Source organism: Polypterus senegalus, chromosome 1 (assembly GCF_016835505.1).
Source record: "Polypterus senegalus isolate Bchr_013 chromosome 1, ASM1683550v1, whole genome shotgun sequence".
Taxonomy (NCBI): Eukaryota; Metazoa; Chordata; class Cladistia; order Polypteriformes; family Polypteridae; genus Polypterus; species Polypterus senegalus.
In genome coordinates, this window is record NC_053154.1 from 339,179,422 (window position 1) to 339,200,061 (window position 20,640).

At 38.7% G+C, this 20,640-nt stretch overlaps 1 protein-coding gene across 1 annotated transcript in view; it reads left to right on the forward strand.

Moving 5' to 3' along the window:
* Positions 1 to 20,640, forward strand: part of LOC120517071 (N-acetyllactosaminide beta-1,3-N-acetylglucosaminyltransferase 3-like) — a 100,846-nt gene that overhangs the window by 6,955 nt on the left and 73,251 nt on the right. Inside the window, exon 2 of the mRNA XM_039739154.1 lies at positions 10,177 to 10,776. Within this exon, the coding sequence (XP_039595088.1) occupies positions 10,200 to 10,776 (577 nt within the window). The 5' untranslated portion in view covers positions 10,177 to 10,199. The remainder of the gene's footprint in view (positions 1 to 10,176; positions 10,777 to 20,640) is intronic.

Consider the following 20,640-nt stretch of genomic DNA (forward strand, 5'->3'; position numbering starts at 1 on the left):
CCCATTTAATGAAACAAATTACTTTTAAGGTGCATGAAGGAAGCGCACATCATGAGTGCAACAGTTTCCACTGCAACAGGGAAAATAGGATCATGAGTAAGTTTCTTGTTTGTTGTTACATTTTTGGTTTTAGCTAGTCCTAGGTAGCATGAATTCCATTATGGCAGGAGTCTTACATTAAACCTCTGTGATCAAGGATGAACCAGAAGCAGTAGAGTGGGTAGCTTTTCTATTAACCATCTTATTCAAATTTTGTTCACAAATGAAATGATGCAATATCCAAAATTACCTTTCTTCCTGCTTTTCCTTCTAACCAGACAATTCCAGCATGTACCTGGTATTTAAAATCTCTTATGTTTGACCTTCAGGTCTGTCCTATTTGGAAAGGAGCATTAACTCACAGCTTAAAAATGATCCTGATGTAAGGCCTTCATTAAAATGTATGTATAAATGCAAACTAAATATACATGACAAAATGTAAAAATACCAAATGCTTGACTCTCATGTTTAATTTATGTGTTTATGTATACTGTACATACGCTGTAAAGCCATTTAAAACATAAGTCACAGAGGCATATTGATTATTTATTACTGCACACTATAATGACAAGTACATCAAAGAAATCTTTGAGTCCATCACATGGTCATGTTTATAGGTCAAGAAAAATAGAAATATCCACTAAAGGTGGCTAAATTTAAATTGGTATTAATTGCTAATATAATCTAAAATAATTAAAAATTAAATAATGAATCGGTAGACCATTTAATTAATCATTCAGAAAAATGCAGCTATAGCCATTTTGCACAGACATCCAACAAACAAAATAATTGGTCTTGGATCAGAGCAGAAGTCCATTTACCAGATGTGACAACCAGACTAAATGACTGAGTCTTTTTCCATTCTAATTTCTGCTTGAAAAGCTACCTTTTACAGGTTCCAAGAAATGCAGAAAATGTGGAGTGGTATATAAGACCAATTGTAATATTCACATAAATCCATCATTCAATAATATTTTCTGCTTGATTTAATTTCTTTTAAAAGAGATTATTCATTTACAAAAAATTAGAAAGGTACACACCCATAAAATGGATTCTCTATTCAATACATCTCGCATAGTTTTTGCAATTACACTGGAACACTTTGCAAAAAATTGAACCGACAAATGCAATCATACTTAGCACTTAGGAATTACATAAGAGCAGTACTCATAACATTTAATGCTTTGAAAATGAGGTACATGTTAGGTTGTATGTCATTGAGCCTGTCAAAATGCAACATATAAGAGAACTTGTATCTCAGTATACAGCCACTATAGACACAGCCAGTTTTGCTGTCACATCTCAGTTACCTACCACTATAGTACTTTCATATATATATTGTGAGGTTTTGGGACCCCCGACAATGGGACAACACAACAAAGTGCGATTGCCATGTCTATGGAGGGTTGCTTGTCTGTCAGTGAGGCAACCACAGTTTTGCAGTGCCGCACCACAGCGCTGCAGAAACAAGTACGAGCCAATCGCGGTTTGCATATAAGCGCCTGTCGCCTATGAGTGTTTCAAGAAACATTATAAATGCAGGGAACAGTATAACTTGGCCAATGATCTGGCCCTGACAATGCCTGTTTGCTTTGTGTATAGGAGAGTGGTAGATCCTGTTAAAATAAATAGCTATGCTGATGTTTTTAAATAACTAGATTTACTGCAAGATGAATATTTTGATGATAATGACAGTGATCAAGATAGTGACAATCAACTGGATGATTTGGAACATTTAGGCTCTGGCACTGATGCAGATATTTGCGCCAAAGGCATTTCTTCATTACAATGCATCTGACTTGTCCCGACTGTCAGGAAAACAATACATGGACATTCCACTGCCCAGTGAGCACAAACAGTCACCAACTGCCAAATGTGTTGTGTGCAACAATCATGGATGGCACAAAGAAGCACATTATATTTGGCACACATGTACTTCAAAGTTTGCACTCTGCATGATGTCATGCTTCAAGTTCTTTCATTCAAATCTTTTAGTCATTTTGTTGGTAAAATAATATAGTTTATTTACATTTTGACAGTTAATAATACAATGTTGCTTTTAAATACATTTCTTTACATTTTTTATGAGTTTTGATTGAGTTCATTATTTGTCATATATGCATAGACCTATATGGTAGCATCCTGGTAATAAATGGTCCAGCAGTCAATGTGTTAAATATATGTGAAAAAATCTCACTAATGCATTTATGGAATTCTGCAGCTGGCATCCTTTGACCTCCTTCAAACAAGGCATCTGAAAGCATATTTCTGTCATTCACATTTCACCTTTTTCCCATTGCATGACTTTCATAAAAGCTTTCCAGTTCTTCTCTGCCAATCACATGATACCCAGACTTGTTGGTATAATATTTTGTTTGTACATTTTACAGCTGTGTACTTCTTTATTTTTTGTGGAGCCTGTTTTGAAAAGGTATTATAATGCACTTATCAAAAAATAGCAGGTGGAGTGGTGTAGTGGTTAAGACCTAGGACTTCAAACTCTGTGGTTGTGGGTTCAAACCCTGCTACTGACACTGCGTGACCATGAGCAAGTCACTTCACCTACCTGTTCTCCAAATGGAATCGAAAAAAAATGTCACCTATTGTATCTCAAATATAAGTCACAATGGATAAAGGTGTCAGTCATGTAATGAGACATATATAAATAAGAGACCCGTGTGTGTATGGAGAAGTCCATTCTACTCACACTCAACCACATCCAGTAGATGGTGCATGCATGGACTTTTACATTTTTTGGCACTTGCATGCACCTCACTTATTACTATGAAAGACCTGTGTGCAGCAAACGCCATTGCACAACAACAACATCGTGCTAATGCCACAGACGAAGAGACACAATGTTGAAATGAAGCAATCGGCGCAGCTCAACAACGTGCAAGTGAAACACCTCAGTAACTGAGGGAAAGGCTGGAGTTTTCAGTAAAAACATTGCCTATCTGGAGGTATTTTCTTGAGACAAAGATTAATAGGACTCATATGCCAGCAATACAGCTAAGATATGGTATTGCCAGTGTCTTCTTACGAAAGTCAGTGGGGAAGCAAGCACAAGGTGGGTCCATGTCCTATGCACTGGGTAATTCTTAATTCTCCAAGTTCACGAATACAGTAAAACTGCTAGGGAGTCTTTGGGTTGTTTTTTGTCCAGAAGACCACATGCAGCTAGTGATAAAATAATTTCAAGTAACTAGTAGTTCAGCTATATTTTGGCACACTTTCACACCCCTATATCTCTAAGTGCTCTTCTAAAGTGTGTTTCAGTTGTTGTCAAGTATTCGGAAAATGTTTTGCAGCCTTCTTATCAATCTTGTATGCAGGCAGTGCTTTACCATGTTCACCATCTTTAATGTCATGGTTGTAATATAGACATTTCTTCTCTATGTTTGGTAATTGGAAGAAAAAACAGCTTTCAAAAGAGATTTTAGCATCAGCAGGATTATTATTATTATTATTATTATTATTATTATTATTATTATTATTATCCAAAGTCAATTGTTGAATATAACTGAGCCTGGCCCAAGTAACAATGGGTGTCAGTGATTGACCTAGGCGACCCTGAAATAAATAAATTAGGTTTCATAATGCATGTGTAGCTGCGTTTTTCCAAAATTACCAAAGTTCAGCAGCTCTAGCTTAAAAATGGGATTCAACAAAATCCTAATGTGCCAAAATGATTCCACAGACAAAATATCTTTGTTTTTATAAGTTTTAGCTAAAATTCAAAGCAATACAGTTCACACAAAAAAGAGAAAATTAAACAGCAAAAAAAAGAAAAATTCTTGTTCTGTTCAAAGCTTAAATCTTGTTACATTTGAAATTGTTACAATTTTTAAAATGATGGTCAGAAAACTGTATGCCTACCCTATTTATAAGTTGAAAATGGGTCTTTTAAGTCCCTGTGTACTGGGACCTGGTTTAACAACAACTGAACAATTAACACACTGTTTCACAGTTATAGCAGGAAAGTTCTATCTCGTACTTACTGATGGGGGAAAAGACTATACCATTGTCTATGATTATGAAAGAAATGATACTCTATTCAAATTAAGCAAACACTAATATGAGTTTAACTCAAAGCTTTAACTTTATAATATTGGCTCTTATAGCACGCATGGAACTACATTTTGAATCATCTTTACCAGCAATGGTACAAAATTTAGTGCCACTGTGTCACAGGTCTAATATCCTGGGAAAACATTCTGACTGGGTAGTTGTCAGCTTGAAGTGTGAATGTTTTGTTTTGGGGTACACTGGTTTCCTTCTAGAGGCTAAAGATATATTTCTTGCATTAATGAATAACTTTGGCATTTTTTTAATTTATTATTTAAGTTATTTTTTCACAATTATAGTACAGATTAATTTACCATGGGAAATCACTTTCATAATTGCAGAATTTTGCAATAAATATTTTAAAATCCTGAGCCAGTTTTTGTGGTTTAAAAAGGTGTGTAGGGAACATTGGTACAAACTTAAAAACGAAAGTCTTAAAACTTGCCAAGGAAGTCTGTTTGCAAGGGAAGAATATTCATGAGTAATGATCCACATTCCAAGATTGCACACGTAATGGAGAACAGCATATCCGTGTAGTTTTTTCTTTTTCATATTAAAAGAAGTCCAGCTGTGCTCTTACCTCATTGCCTGTCTCCCTAGGCAGCAACCTTTGACAATTTTATTCTGAGAGCAACCCTGGTTCAGATGATCTCAGGATTTGCAACAAATAACCTCTCATTTTATACCATCTCATACATGCATACACACACATCCTCAAAAAGTGCTAATGTTATCCATGCAATTATCTATTCATCCAATTATGTGATAGCAGTGCAATGCATAAAATCATGCAGATACAGGTCAGGAGCTACATCAAACACCAGAATAGTGAAAAAATGTAATTTCAGTGATTTCGACAGTGGTATGTTTGTTGATGCTGCACAGGCAGGTTCGTGTATTTCTGTAACTGCAAATCTCTTGGAATTTTCAAACACACCCTAAAGTTTACTCAGAAAGTTGTAATAAATAAAAACAACTAGACTGAAACACTTTGTTGATGAAAGAGGTCAGTGTAGAATGGCCAGACTGATAGGTAGGCTACAGCAGAACAGTAATTCAGAATGAACAACACATGAAACCTTGAGGTAGATGGGCTATAAGTGCAGAAGATGTTGGCTTCCACTCCTAGCAACCAGCAACAGAAAGTTGAAGCTGCAGTGGAGGCTCACCGCAACTTGACAGCTGAAAACTGGAAACATGTAGCCTTATCGAATACATCTCATTTTCTGCTGAGGTACACAGATGGTAGGGACTCAATAGCATGAATCAATGTACCCAGCATGCCTTGTGTCAACAGCCCAAGCTGGTGGTGGTGTTGGTGTATTGGTGTGGGGAGTGTTTTCCAGAACACTTAGACTGTTAATACCAATCAATAGTCATTTGAAAGCCATAGCTTATTTCAGTAGTGCTGCTGATCATGTGCATTCCTTCATGGTCACAACTTAATGGCTACTTCCAGCATGATAATGCACCATGTCATAAAGCAAAAGTTATGTCAAACTGGTTTCATGAACATGACAATGAGTTCAGTGTTCTTCAGGGGCATTCCCAGACACTGGATCTGAATCCAATATAACATTTTTGGGATGTGGTAGAATCAGAGATTTGCAGTATGAATGTGTAGCTGACAGATCTGTAGAAACTGTGTGATGTAATCATGTCAACATGGACCAAAATCTCAAAGAAATGTTTCCAGCTTCCTGTGTGCTCCATCCTGGGTATGACGTAAATCTGCATCCGGGACTGCATGTAGGCACTCCAACCTGCCGGGAAAAACCGGGGGGTTGGTGGCAGAATTGGCACTCCAGCCACCATAAAAAACCTCACACTGTCCCATTCCATCTGAACTAGTGTGGTGCTGAAGTGTCACCCATTGCATGGCTGCACTCAGGTCCTAACCTGGGGTCCTGAGTTGGTTTGTCATGTGGTGGGTGCGGCGATGTGCTGTATCAGTACGTGCTTCTAACCTCTCTCTCTATCTCTCTCCCTCTCTCACGTGGGATCCATGTCTCAAAAAAATAAGGTTGTTTTGAGAGCTAGTATAGAGAGTTAGTATAGGGAAAATCCACACAAAATTAAAAGCACCTCTGATTTGCTTGTTACTTCCTGAATGTAATGTTATTGTACCCAGTGACTAGAGTGCAAAATTTTAGGCTTGTATGTTCATTAGTTTCTGAGATATAGAGGCTTTAAAAAAGGAGGCATGGCCATAACTTTACTAAAATTTGAGCACTACTAAAAATGGCCAATGTTCTGTAAGTCACAACTTTTGAACTGTTAATATTAGATGTATTTTCAGGTATTGTTATTTAATATTAGATATGTTCAATGCCTCAAATAGTCAACAGTTGCTAATTTCACAGTTTTTGGCTTGCTGACAGAGCCAGACTGACGTTTACAATTAGCTGGAGCTTTCCCAGTGGCCTGCTGCCTGGCCTGGCATTCAGAGCAACCAGTGAAATAAACTAATGGTAAATTATATAATGTTGTTATACTAGAAAATGAGCAGGTGTTATTGCTCTGTAGTGGGCACAAATCCTTTCGGTTTAACATTGGAGGGTTTCTTTTCTGGTTTCTCATTGGATGGTTTCTTGTTTTTATTCAAGTCAAGTTTTGACGTGCGCCTCGAGCTCTGACAGTTAAACAGGAGCACTATGAAGAGAGGTGCATACGTCTGGTGCTTTTGTGATTAAAGTTATATGTGAAGATTGTTTAAAAGTTCATAATATACTTTGAATTATATTTGGATGTTGCATAGGTTTTGGTATTTATTACTGTGTATTTATTTTGTTTTATTTTTGTTTCAAATTTTAATGAAGTGTAGCGATCAATTTTTTAAATGTTTTTTTTTTCTTTTTCCCTCAGAGTGACTGAATAGGCTACACAAAATGTTTTATTTTATTTTTTTATTAATAAAACACGTATGTCAGTGGAATGATTTGTGTTTTTAAATGTATCTGTTGTTCTTAATTTCATGATAAGTTTGTTAATGTACGTGTCTTATTTTTATTTTATTTTAATATTTTTAAAGTGTGTCTTTCACACTCTGACAGTTAAAACTTAGCGCTATAATAAGAGAGTGACTGAATAGGCTACACAAAATGTGTCATAGTTTTTTGTTCACTAAGTGTATTCGTTAAAAGAATGCTTAACAGAATTCTGTGGCACTGAGACATTTTTGAGTCTTTTCTCTACTGAAGAAATTGAAAGTGGTCTTTTTTGACCAACACTTCAAACTTTGTGGAAGAGTATTCAGCGTTACCATCCAGACACTGACACAGCAGCTGTATAGATTACAACCTCACAGTTGAAATTGTAAGCATAATCTATACACTGTGGATTTCATTGTCTACTATGGTTCAGTACTTTTGGCACATTTGTTTTGATATAAATATTATACATGTAGAACTACATGGTTTATTTATTTATTAAGTGTTTACATTTATGAAGTGTTTTTCCACACTTTATCAGAGTTTTACAAATATTTAAGAATTAAATGTATGTGTAAAAGCTGAATCTACTGTCTCCTTATTCATATAAATTCTAAGACAAAATGGTGTTTGTTGTTTTTTTGAGTCTGTGCCTGTACAAGAAAACGGATGTATATTGTGTGGCCTGGTTTAGACTTGGGATTTCCAGTCTGAATAAGTTTTCCAGTCTGGCCCTACTTGCTGAAGATTGTATAAAAAAATTCTATTGTGTTTCAGGGCAACTTTTACCATATATATCTCCACAAGAGTTAGTTCTTCTTTAGCAACTAGGTACCTGTCTGAAAGACATCATGCTTTCTGCTTTACGAGGCTTATGGCAGTTGGCTGGAGGCTTAGGCCCACCTGGGACGCCTGGAAGGACCAGGAGAGGGATTATACCTCCCCTGGGCCACAAGGGGGTGCCCGGAGGATTGAGAAGCCCTGGATGTCAGCACTTCCGCCACACCTGGAAGTGCTGCCGGAAGGATATACCAGGGACACCCGGAGTGCTTCCGGGTGCTCATGCAGCACTTACACCACCCAGGACGTGCCGCAGGAAGATCGTCAGAGGGCACCTGGAGCACATGGATATAAAATATGGATATAAAAGAGGCCGCCTTCCTCCAGTCAATAGCTGGAGTCGGGAGAAAGAGGACAAAGCTCGGGAGAGAGGAGCAGAGGCAGTGAAAGGAAGAACTATTGAGAGACCCAGACTTTAGAGAGGTGTTTGGTGTAGGGGGTACTTTGTTACTTTGTTGCATGCAGAACTGTAAATATTGCAAATATGGTGATTAGTGTGTGTGTGGGACTTCCTGTGTCTGTCTGTGTTAGTGTCCGGGATGGTTTCCACAGGCATTAAAAATGGAAAAAAATTATTTCATGCTTCTATTTCAAATGAATATTGTCCATGTATAATAAACTGTGCCATAAAAAGAGCTACATGATAAATCAAAAATATGAATGTCTTTAAAATGTGAGATGTTCTTCATCATTCTCCAAAATAGCATTGAAGCCGGTTTTTCATTTGGAAGGAAAGTAATAGGTGGGTTCAGCTGGTCGGGATCTGGGAGTGACATCATTGGGGACAGGGATGTCAACCACTGCTTCTGCAGAAGGAGGAATGGAAAAGGCAAACCAGGTTGGGAGTGTTATTACATTTATATGAGTCTTTAAGTTGTTTCTCAAGTGCACATGTGTGACACTATGCATAATTAAAATAGAGTAAAAATGAAAAGGTAATAAAAAATCAGTATCTTCATTGGTAGATACAAATAGTAGATGAAGTGATATAACAAATTGAAAGAGTAACTGAAGTGTTCCCCAATATTACTACTGTGCTTAAGCTGTACTTCACAATGCCTATCACGAGCTGTGAGGCAGAAAGGAATTTTTCATAGCTATCCTTTATAAAGAACAAATTTTGGTCTGCCATGACTAAAGAGCACATAAATTCTTTATGCATATTGTCTTTAGAAAATGGCAATGCAAAGAAGCTCTCTTATGAAAAAACTGTATGTGAATATGTTTCTAGTATTAGAGCATTTTGTAAAATGTTCTTCATGTAGTATGCATTCTCATAGGTGTATAAAATAAAAGTTATATTTACTGTGGTGTTTTCTATATTTTATTTTGTCATTCTATGAAGCATCATGCAAGTATATAACATTTCCCTAATTTTCATCCTCACATAACTCAGAAACTTTAATGTACAGGAAATGTTTGTTCACAGCAGTGACTTTGACATGTGGAAAAAATCCAGTTCAGCAATTTCAGTTGAAATCTGAGATGTAGTGGTTAAATTAAAAAAAAAAAAATGATGATGATCTGTTGTGGAACAATCCCATTGAAGCAGATATCAGTGGTTGCCCCGTCCTTGTTGCTGTTTGTGAAGGGGCCGCCATAACATATCACTCTTTAGGGACCCAGAAATGGTGGTCTGCCACTGTGTACTGTATATATTGTGAGGTTTCTAAAATCTCTTTGGATCCAAAATGGGACAACATGCCGAAGTGAATCCCAATGTGCGATTGCCACGTCTGTGGAAGATTACTTGTGTGTTGCCCGGGGCAACAGCAGTCTCACAGAGCTGCAGTGGAATGCCACGGAAGGAAATCCGAGGTAATTTGAGAAACATTATAATGCAGGGAACAACATTATTTGGCCACTAACTTGGCCACGACCCTGCCTGACTGCTGCATTTGTGTATAGGAGAGTGGCAGATCCCGCTACAATAAATAACCGGGCTGTTCCTGTTTCAAGCTGAATAAAGTCGGTTTTACTAAAGTACTGAGACTTAGCCTTGTGTTTTAGGGTGCAAGACAGTGACTCACGCATCACAATATGTATAGGATACAGTTCTCACATAACCATGTACCTCGGAATAAAGCTATAGAGGGGAGAAAATGTTTGACAAAAATCAATGCAGAATCTCTCAGAAAATAATTATACTGGACATGTGTCCTGACACACTGTTATCTCCTTAAAGTTACAGGCGGAGGTGTTTTGAGTTTTTAGTTGTCAACTGATCACTGATGAATTGTTATGTTTAATATTAACAGAACATTTCCTATTTAAATTGTATCAATCTATTTTTTTGCAGAATTTGATTCAGATGAACAAACTATGAGCAACTGCCTGAAAGTTATGGTATGTCTTTCCTTCAACATACTGTTGAGCATTGTCTTATACTGTTCTTTGGAAGATAATGATGATATTAAAAAAATAAACACCTTAAAGTCAACCAGTACAGAGTCTCCAATACAGAGAGACTCTCAGATGCTTTATGATGGAAAATATGCTTATGTCTTGGATTTTCAAAAGTACAAAGAGGAGTTTCCCCACCTACAAGATTACAAGTGTAAGGTGATATCAGAACCAAAGGAACTGTGTGGCAGAACTAAGAGTTCCAAGACACTCATCTTAGCAATTAAAAGCCATCCAGGCTTCTTTGATCGCCGGCATGCATTGAGACAGACATGGGCACAGCCTCAAGTAATTGAGAACTTTCATATTAAACCTATATTCCTCATGGCCACCATTGAAAACAAGATAAAGATGGAAAAGATAGAAAAAGAAGTGTCTAAGTACCAGGATATTTTGCAGTGGGATTTTACAGAAAGCCATGCAAATCTGTCTTTAAAAGAATTTTGTTTTCTTGAATGGATGATGTACAATTGTGTGGTAGACTTTGTCTTTAAAGGTAAGGAATGCCTTTTATGAATTTATATAGTAGGTAGTATGTAGTGAAAATTGACAAATTCCAGTCTGGTTTCGATATTCAACAAAGTTTTGACACATGATTTAGATAAATATTAAAGCTAATAATTATTCTTTCACCGTGCTGAAGTTTGTCTTAGCTCACACATGCCGCTACCTTTATATGGTTTCAGCTTTCTGAAACCTTGTAATGAGAAGAGCTAGCTTAGAAAATGGACAAATAAAATGTATACCTCAGGTTTAATAGTACTCTTTATTTAATCAAGGCTAGTGGGCTATGGCCTTCTAAGTGTAGCTTTTATATAACTTCACTTTATTAAACCCACATAATCCAATTTAAAGTCATATGGATCACAGGGTATTCCAGAGGCTTCGAGTGTAACCAAATCCAATCCTTTGCAGTTCTCTGAAAAAACCGCACAGTTCTAGCACTGCTGCCTCGCAGTAAGGAGACCCGGGTTCTCTTCCTGGGTCCTCCCTGCGTGGAGTTTGCATTTTCTCCCTGTGTCTGCATGGGTTTCCTCCAGGTGCTCCGGTTTCCTCCCACAGTCCAAAGACATGCAGGTTAGGTGCATTGGCGATCCTAAATTGTCCCTAGTGTGTGCTTGGTATGTGGGTGTGTATGTGTGTGTGTCCTGCAGTGGGCTGATGCCCTGCCATGGGATTTGTTACTGCCTTGCACCCTATATTGGCTGGGATTGGCTCCAGCAGTCCCCTGTGACCCTGTAGTTAGGATATAGCGGGATGGAGGCAGCATAAAGAAGAAGGACGCCTCAAGTCTGGACAAACTGGTGAGGAAGGCAGGCTCTATTGTAGGCATGGAGCTGGACAGTTTGACATCCGTGGCAGAGCGACGGACGCTGAGCAGGCTCCTGTCAATCATGGAGAATCCACTGCATCCACTGAACAGGATCATCTCCAGACAGAGGAGCAGCTTCAGCGACAGATTGCTGTCACTGTCCTGCTCCACTGACAGACTGAGGAGATCGTTCCTCCCCCACAATATGCGACTCTTCAATTCCACCCGGGGGGTAAACATTAACATTATACAAAGTTATTGTCTGTTTTACCTGCATTTTTATCACTCTTTAATTTAATATTGTTTTTTATCAGTATGCTGCTGCTGGAGTATGTGAATTTCCCCTTGGGATTAATAAAGTATCTATCTATCTATCTATCTATCTATCTATCTATCTATCTATCTATCTATCTATCTATCTATCTATCTATCTATCTATCTATCTATCTAATGGATGGATGGAAAACTGTAGGAATTCTGTATTTAAAGACTGATGTCAGTAGATTCTGTATAGTTCATCAAATCGTAACACAATATTTTTAAAATTTGTAGATTTTTATGTTTGAAAGTTCTATGACTTGCAATTTAAATATTAATATTTTGAATTTTGAGGGTATCAGTTGGACATTCAGGTACTGAGAAGAATGGGTCTTGAGGGCTTCATCAGGTGCTGGAGTGACCTATCATTAAGCCATAATTTAATTATAGACAGACAGCACTGTAGCACTGGTTCACAGTGCCAGAATGGATCCATTGCTCTTTACCTGGCTCTTTTAGGTGGCTTATTATCTTTAAAAAGACTGCCCAGCTTTGTCAGAATAGATAGAACTCTATTTGCGACATAGCAAGTTTTCTATTTGTATAGGCTGGCTCTGAAGCTGTACATTTGCATGATGGAATGCCAGCTCATACTATGAATGACTCGTCACTGGCTGATGCAACTTCTCAAAGCCGAAAAATAGCCTTCGCCTTGAAGTTGCTTCTCCCAGCTACCACTTCCAACTTCTTCAACCAGCACACAACTCTTTGAAATAATGGAGTGGACATTTTTGCTGTAGTCATGTGGCCAGTGACAAAGCACATCAGCAGGTGTCTTGAGAGATTTGTTATCAGGTGGCACAGCAGATGTTGAGTGCTGCACTGTCACTGCCTTCCCTGTTGTACTGATGCTGCTAACAGCATTCCAGATCCTCGATCTCAGCCTCAACACTCTTCCGCAACTCCTCAGAAGAGCCAAGCAGGTCCATTGCTGATCTCCATTGCATTTAGCAGTAGGTCTTTTCATCCCACTACTAACACCGATATAGCACCAGTGCCAAGTGCCAGGATGGATTCTTTTTGCTCTTTACATGGCTCTTTTAAGTGGTTTGATATCCTTAAAGGGATTTAACACACTAGGTGGAATTCTGCTTATAATTTTGCAGGCTTGTTTTTTAGGTGACTCTGCAGCTAGCACTTAAGCTGCTCATTCTCATGATGGAGTGCCAGCTCATAGTAGGGGTGACTCGTCTCTGGCTGATGCAATTTGTCAGTGCTGTTACACTACTTATTTTGTCCCAAAAAGGAACATAGCTTTTTACAGAACCTTATAAAATGCAACAACAACACGCCTCTTATATAGAGAAAGAATTACAAAAAAGAAGACAGTTTCTGTGTTGGAGCAGTCATAGTGAGGTACTGTATTATAACAGTATATTGCTGTAGGTATAAAGAGGACCCAGTATTGTTTCTTTCCATACTTCTTTTGAAAAAATTGTTGGCTTCAGGTACTCAATGATTGTGTGTCAAAGAGGATATCCATCATAGTTTATAATGGCAATTTCTCTTCATTCTTTCCTCTGCTACAACCTCTAGAGTGTTAACAGTGCATCTTATAACTGAGCCTGCTCTCTTAATCATCCTGTTGATTTGATGCTCCTCATTTGCAGTGATGTTTACTGGCCCAACACACTACAGCAGAGAAAATTACACTGGCTATCACAGACTTCTGCACTCCATTGAGACTCTCACCAATGGGAGGATTGCTTGTCCATCGCTGAGGCAACCACAGATTCTCAACACCACAGAAACAACTACAAGCTGACCACTTTTACATGCAAAGTGCTGGTCACCCGATGGGTAATGCAGGGAACATTATAACTTGGCCACTGACCTGGTCCCAATCCTGCCTGCTATGTCTGTGTATAGTAGAATGATAGGTCCCACTACAATAAATAACCTTGCTGTTTGTGTTTTGAGTGGAATACAACTGGTTTTGCTAAAGTACTGAGACTCAGCCTCGCCTTTGGGGTGCAAGACACCAACTGACACGTTACAATATGTAAAGAATGTCACTACCTACATCAAAGGAACAGTCTGCTAAGGAAAAATAATTTGCTTTGCCCTTTCATATATGTAGATCTTCTGTGTCACTAGACCAGGTCAATCTTTTACTGATGTGGACCCCAAAATACCTGCAGCAGCGCACCACCTTCAAATCCACTCCCTGAATAATGACCAGACGTAAGGTTCTTTGGTGCTGTGAAAATCAGCAACCAGTTTTTTGGTTTTGCTGATGTTAAGCTGCAGACCATTCTTTTAGCACCAAGTTCTCCACCAGACTCCCATACTCTGTCTCATCCCTTATGTCAATATAAGAAGAAGACACTGCATTTATACAGCATCTTTCAAGACTGAGAAATAACATGTACATAAGTATTCACAGCCCTTGCTCAATACTTTGTCGATGCACTTTTGGCAGCAATTACAGCCTCAAGTCTTTTTGAATATGATGCCACAAGCTTGGCACACCTATCCTTGACCAGTTTCGCCCATTCCTCTTTGCAGCACCTCTCAAGCTTCATCAGGTTGGATGGGAAGCGTCAGTGCACAGCCATTTTAAGATCTCACCAGAGATGTTCAATCGGATTCAAGTCTGGGCTCTGGCTGGGCCACTCAAGGACATTCACAGAGTTGTCCTGAAGCCACTCCTTTGATATCTTGACTGTGTGCTTACGTTCGTTGTCCTGCTGAAAGATGAACCGTCGCCCCAGTCTGAGGTCAAGAGCGCTGTGGAGCAGGTTTTCATCCAGGATGTCTCTGTACATTGCTGCAGTCATCTTTCCCTTTATCCTGACTGGTCTCCCAGTTCCTGACACTGAAAAACATCCCCACAGCATGATGCTGCCACCACCATGCTTCACTGTGGGGATGGTATTGGCCTGGTGATGAGCGGTGCCTGGTTTCCTCCAAACGTGATGCCTGGCATTCACAACAAAGAGTTCAATCTTTGCCTCATCAGACCAGAGAATTTTGTATCTCATGGTCTGTGAGTCCTTCAGGTGCCTTTTGGCAAACTCCATACAGGCTGCCATGTGCCTTTTACTAAGGAGTGGCTTCCATCTGGCCACTCTACCATACAGGCCTGATTGGTGGATTGCTGCAGAGATGATTGTCCTTCTGGAAGGTTCTCCTCTCTCCACAGAGGACCTCTGGAGCTCTGACAGAGTGACCATCAGGTTCTTGGTCACCTCCCTGACTAAGGCCCTTCTCCCCCGATCTCTCAGTTTAGGTGGCCGGCCAGCTCTAGGAAGAGTCCTGGTGGTTTCAAACTTCTTCCACTTACAGATGATGGAGGCCACTGTGCTCATTGGGACCTTCAAAGCAGCAAAAATTTTTCTGTAACCTTCCCCAGATTTGTGCCTCGAGACAATCCTGTCTCGGAGGTCTACAGACAATTCCTTTGACTTCATGCTTGGTTTGTGCTCTGACATGAACTGTCAACTGTGGGACTATATATAGACAGGTGTGTGCCTTTCCAAATCATGTCCAATCAACTGAATTTACCACAGGTGGACTCCAATTAAGCTGCAGAAACATCTCAAGAATGATCAGGGGAAACAGGATGCACCTGAGCTCAATTTTGAGCTTAATGGCAAAGGCTGTGAATACTTATGTACATGTGCTTTCTCAATTTTTTTATTTTTGATAAATTTGCAAAAACCTCAAGTAAACTTTTTCACGTTGGCATTATGGGGTGTTGTGTGTAGAATTCTGAGGAAAAAAATGAATGTAATCAATTTTGGAATAAGGCTGTAACATAACAAAATGTGGAAAAAGTGATGCGCTGTGAATACTTTTCGGATGCACTGTATTGGTTATTAGGTGGAGAAGGGGTGAGAGAGATAGCCAATTAGAGACAGAAGATGATTAGAAGGCCACAATGACCAGGCCATGATGGGCAATTTATCCAGGACACTGGGAAACACCATCCACTTTTTAAAAGATTCCCAGGGACCTTTTATGACTACAGAGAATGAGGACCTCATTTTTATACCTCATCTGAAGGACGGCACTATTTTTGCAGCACAGTGTACCCATCACTGCGCTAACACTCTAGGATCCACAAACAGAGAACAGGGTAATGTTCCCCTGATGGAGGCTTACCAACACCTCTTTCAGCAGCAACCCAATTGTTTCCTCGATGGTCATCCTATCCAAATACTGGCTGGGTCCAAACATGCTTAGCTTCACGTGGATTATCTGTTCAAAAGTGCATGTGGTATGTCTGCTGGAAACTCCATTAGTGCAGAATCATTAGTGAATTTCTGCAGTTGACATGACCTGGTGTTATATTTATATTGCCAGGTGTACATTGTGAAGAGGAATAGAGACAGGACGTTTCCTTGTTGCGCTCCAGCGTTGTTTTATGTCCACATCAGAGACAGACAGTTTATTATACATCTTGTAACATCTGTGTCACTGTCTTGCACCTAAAGATGAGGCTATTCAACTTGGAACAGGAACAGTAAGGTTGGGCAGGGTGGGGTCCAGGTCAATGGCTACGTTATAATGTTAACCATCAGGTGAGAGGCACTTTGTGCACAGAAGCAGTCAGCTTACAGTTGTTTCTGTGGTGCTGTGAACCTGCGGTTGCCTTGGCGACAGACAAGCAGCCCTCAACAGACACAGCATTCGTGCCTCTCTGTGTCGTCCCATTGTGGAGGGTCTCAAAAGAGTTTGGAAATCTCACAGTCTATTATCCAGGACACCATAGGCACATCCAGCTGCATATCTCTGAGCTCACCAATTAACAGAAATTGCTAGATGGTATTGAAGGCACTTGTGAAATCAAAAAACATAATCCTCACAGTGCTTCCATTTTGTCTAGATGTGAATAAGCCTTTTGGAGTGGTTAGATGACTAAACTTTACACTCCATTTTTTGTCCAATAGGCAAACTGCCATGGGTCCATGTGGTCTTTCACAAGAGTATTCATATTGTTCAGGACCAACCTCTTGAAGGTTTTCATGATGTGAGATTTAAGGAACACTGGTCTGTAGTCATTAATAATAATACTACAATTAGATAAAGAGGCTTCCGCTCTTTTTTTTAAATGAAACAATGTTTTCCATAGCAGAACATTCCTGTGCTTTAGTGACAGAATGAACAGATAACAGAGGATACCATAAAGTTTGCCAGTCCAGACCTTAAGTACAATGACAATAGAATTAAGTGAAATAAAATTACCAAGGCAATCTGCTTACTAGAATCCTGCTAATTAATGTATGGTATGCTACATCATTTTCATTAAATCTTTTTTAAATTAATGTAAAGTTTTAAATTGTATATGTCTTTCCTATTTTCATGGGTGCTTTAAACATGACTTTCTTTGTGTAGATCACAGATACTCAAAGTCCAGCCTGCAGGTCTATTCGAGGCTGCCAGATGTTTTTGATTTGTCCACCAATCTAATCAGGGACATCAGCCAATGAGCTACCAGTAATATGTATTCAAATGACATCAGCAGCCATGATGGGTAGTAGCAAGAGTAGAAATGTAGAAAGGTGAAAATAGACATTTCATTCGTACACTAACAGACAAGTTTGCCTTTATTTTACCATCTCATACCATCGCCAGTCTATTCTGTTTAATTTGTCAAGCCATGTTTTCAGTTAACATTTCTAACATCAGCCAGCACAACAAACAAAGGATGCTTGACTCGCTTTAGCTTCTCCACCAGGCAGCCCAGCCCAGATCAGACGGAATTCCTCCCTGAATGTTTTGTAACAGTTATGGCAGTGGCAACAACTACACAAGAGAAGGCAACATCAGCTTCATTTCCTGTTACTTGTGAATTAGCTAAAAGGGGAGCCATTTTTTGGACACAGAACTAGTAAAAGATTGCACTTTGGATAGCCTTGAAGAACTTTTAAAGGGAAAAATATAAAGAAAAAAATATTAATCCAGATGAAATAAGTACACATGTCTAATTCATCAGTAGCATGTGTTGACACTTTTTCTATAGTGTCGTTTTTTGAGACTGAAGACAGAGAGATATAATTAAAGTTAGTAAAAAATCTTTTATTAATACACACCAGGCAAAGGTAAGATGACAGAGAAGCACAGTCCTAGGACACCTGCCCTTCATCTGCCTCGAGGGGTCGGTGTCCCAAATCTTTTATAGGGCCTTTGTCTTATGACTTTAGTTGCACAAGAATTTCAAACCGTTACATCTTACAACATTTTGCTTGGATCAGCATTTACCACATCCTTTAAGTTCATCAGTTGGTCACTTGTGGTTTTAGTTCATCAGTTGGTCACTTGTGGTTTTTTTGTTCGTTAGGAGAAACAAGAAGTTGCACTTGTCATGTGCACTATAGATAAGACAGGGTCTGCGTGGCTTTGTCATGTACACCAGATTGATCAAACTGATCAAACTGTTTATTATTTTTCCACACATGCAGGGTCAAAGTTCTGCTTGAAGACTCTTTCTCAGATCATTTATCGGAACTGAAGTCAGTTGATCACATTTCCATTACAGTTGACAAGTCTACAGATAATATAGATGCAACCTAACTGTCAATGTTTGTAAGACACAATGGAAAAGTCTTCAAGGAAGAGTTGTTGTGCCTTGAAGGCTCATACAACTGGAAAGGCTACTTTTGCTACAGTAAATGTTTTTTTTGAAGAATAAACTGGTGTCTGATTAGGGGTCAGTTGGTGGTTTGTAACAGAAAGAGCTTTTCCTCACGTTTAGTAGCAGAACATTCTGCTATAAATTTGCTACTCTACGTGATTCATCAAACTATTTAGTGTGTGATGTTTTCTGGCAAGATGAAGGAAACAATGAATACATTCATTAAAACTGTTAACCACATTAGCTCCAATTCAAGCAAGTTTTTAAAACATTGCTGAAAGACAGTAAGAGTGGAGTATTTGGAAATCTGTCAGCATATTGATATACAGTAGCCGACCCAGAATATGACAATTTTTTATCAACATGCAGTGTTGTTTGCTCATAATATACAGAGATTAATGTGAAAGAATTGTCTTTCTTTGCTACAGCTGATTTAACATAATTACAACTAACACATGGCATACTGGTCCTTGGCCTGCCAGTAGTTACCAGAAATAACCATCAGGCCCAAAACCATGAGTATCAATGCTGTAGAACATGTAGATTGGAAAAGAATTTAGGGAAAAGGGTTACAGATAGACTATTCTTTATTTAAGACTAGCTAAGGTGCTCATTGTTCAAACAAGTTGCAGAATTCTACAAATGCTTTACAAAAACTGAATTACAAATATTTTTATGGAATATTATTGTGCCATTCATTTTGAAATATTGGTGTCGGACTACATAATTTGTCAATCATGCATTATTTAGGTACTCAAAGCAAATGAATTTATGTAACATAAGCCATGTATCAGGTTAGGCATACAAGTGTGATATTTTTGTTATGTTACCATTTCCTGACACTGCTTATCTGCAAGCATGCAGCATAAGGCTAGTCATGAGAGAAGCTGCTCAAATATCAAGTCAAGACCTCTTATTCTGTATGACCCTGCACCTTTTCTAAAATTGTGGTGAAGCAAATACTGCCCAAGGAGTTACTGCCATTTGAACTCGAGTTGATAGTTAAATGGTTATTAATGGAATTTGGGTAATGATTCCTTTTTATTGTATCTTTTTACTTTTGTTACATTAATCACATTTTGGTGGAGGATTTTCTTTTAACTTGAAGTCATGTCTAATTACACAGTTTTGAAGGGCTTAAAACCCATAATAGGAAGATTGGCACTTCAATTTTTACAGCAACAGCCAGCTTTCCCTGCTAATGGTTTTTTACTTTTTTCTACTCTAGCCAAATCAAGTGATTTCTTGATTATTTTTTTACATTGTGCATTGCAAGGCTGATATTTTGCTTAGAGAAGACAGGCCAAAAAAATTAACAGCCTACATTCTTAGTTGAGTATCCAACCCCCAGGTAATTACCAGATGTGATTTTAATCTGAATAATGCAGATCGTCAAGTTTAGTTTCCTCAGGACTTCAGGTTTTACTTCATTCCATTCTCTTAATGGGAGATTGGTTTACCTTTAAATACATTTTTTCTCAAATTTATCCTGTCCTTCACTTTATTCACATAATGCTCCACCCTTCTACCCATTTTATATTCATGTGCAGTAAACCAACTCTATTCCAGAAGCACTGAGTGCTAGACAGGAACTATGACTGAAATGCCCATATGCAGCCTTCATTTATGCTAACACTGACACATAGACTGCATAACTTTAGGATGCAAGGAAAAACGTTTTTTCCTTAAACAAAGTAAGAAAACACTTCACAGACTGTAGCAGTGCACCACTTCTCCTGCCATTTGGCTTTACATCTTTGTAAAGAACTGCAGTATCGCTTGCAGTTTTGGTTACTGGGATGGACTGAATCACCCAGCTGGTAAATGAATATTAAGTCAATTTCTACTTTCGCTGTTAGATGATAAAGCTTGCCCTACTTGTGTAAGGTTACTTCATTCAATAGCTTTTCATCTAAACCAGTCAGCCAGGAGCAATCATTTTTGTCAGAAAAGAGTTGCAGTGCCTAGTTAAGTGCTGAAAAGTGGCTCATTTATTCTCTCAACAACCATTTATATAGCTTCTCCTTACAGAAGTGTTTTCTCCTCCTGGAAACAGTGCCGATGCATATTGAATTTTACACCAAGCTTGACTTGTGTGCTCTCATACCAGCTCTTATGCTACAAGAGCACCCTCATTAGCTCCTGTTATT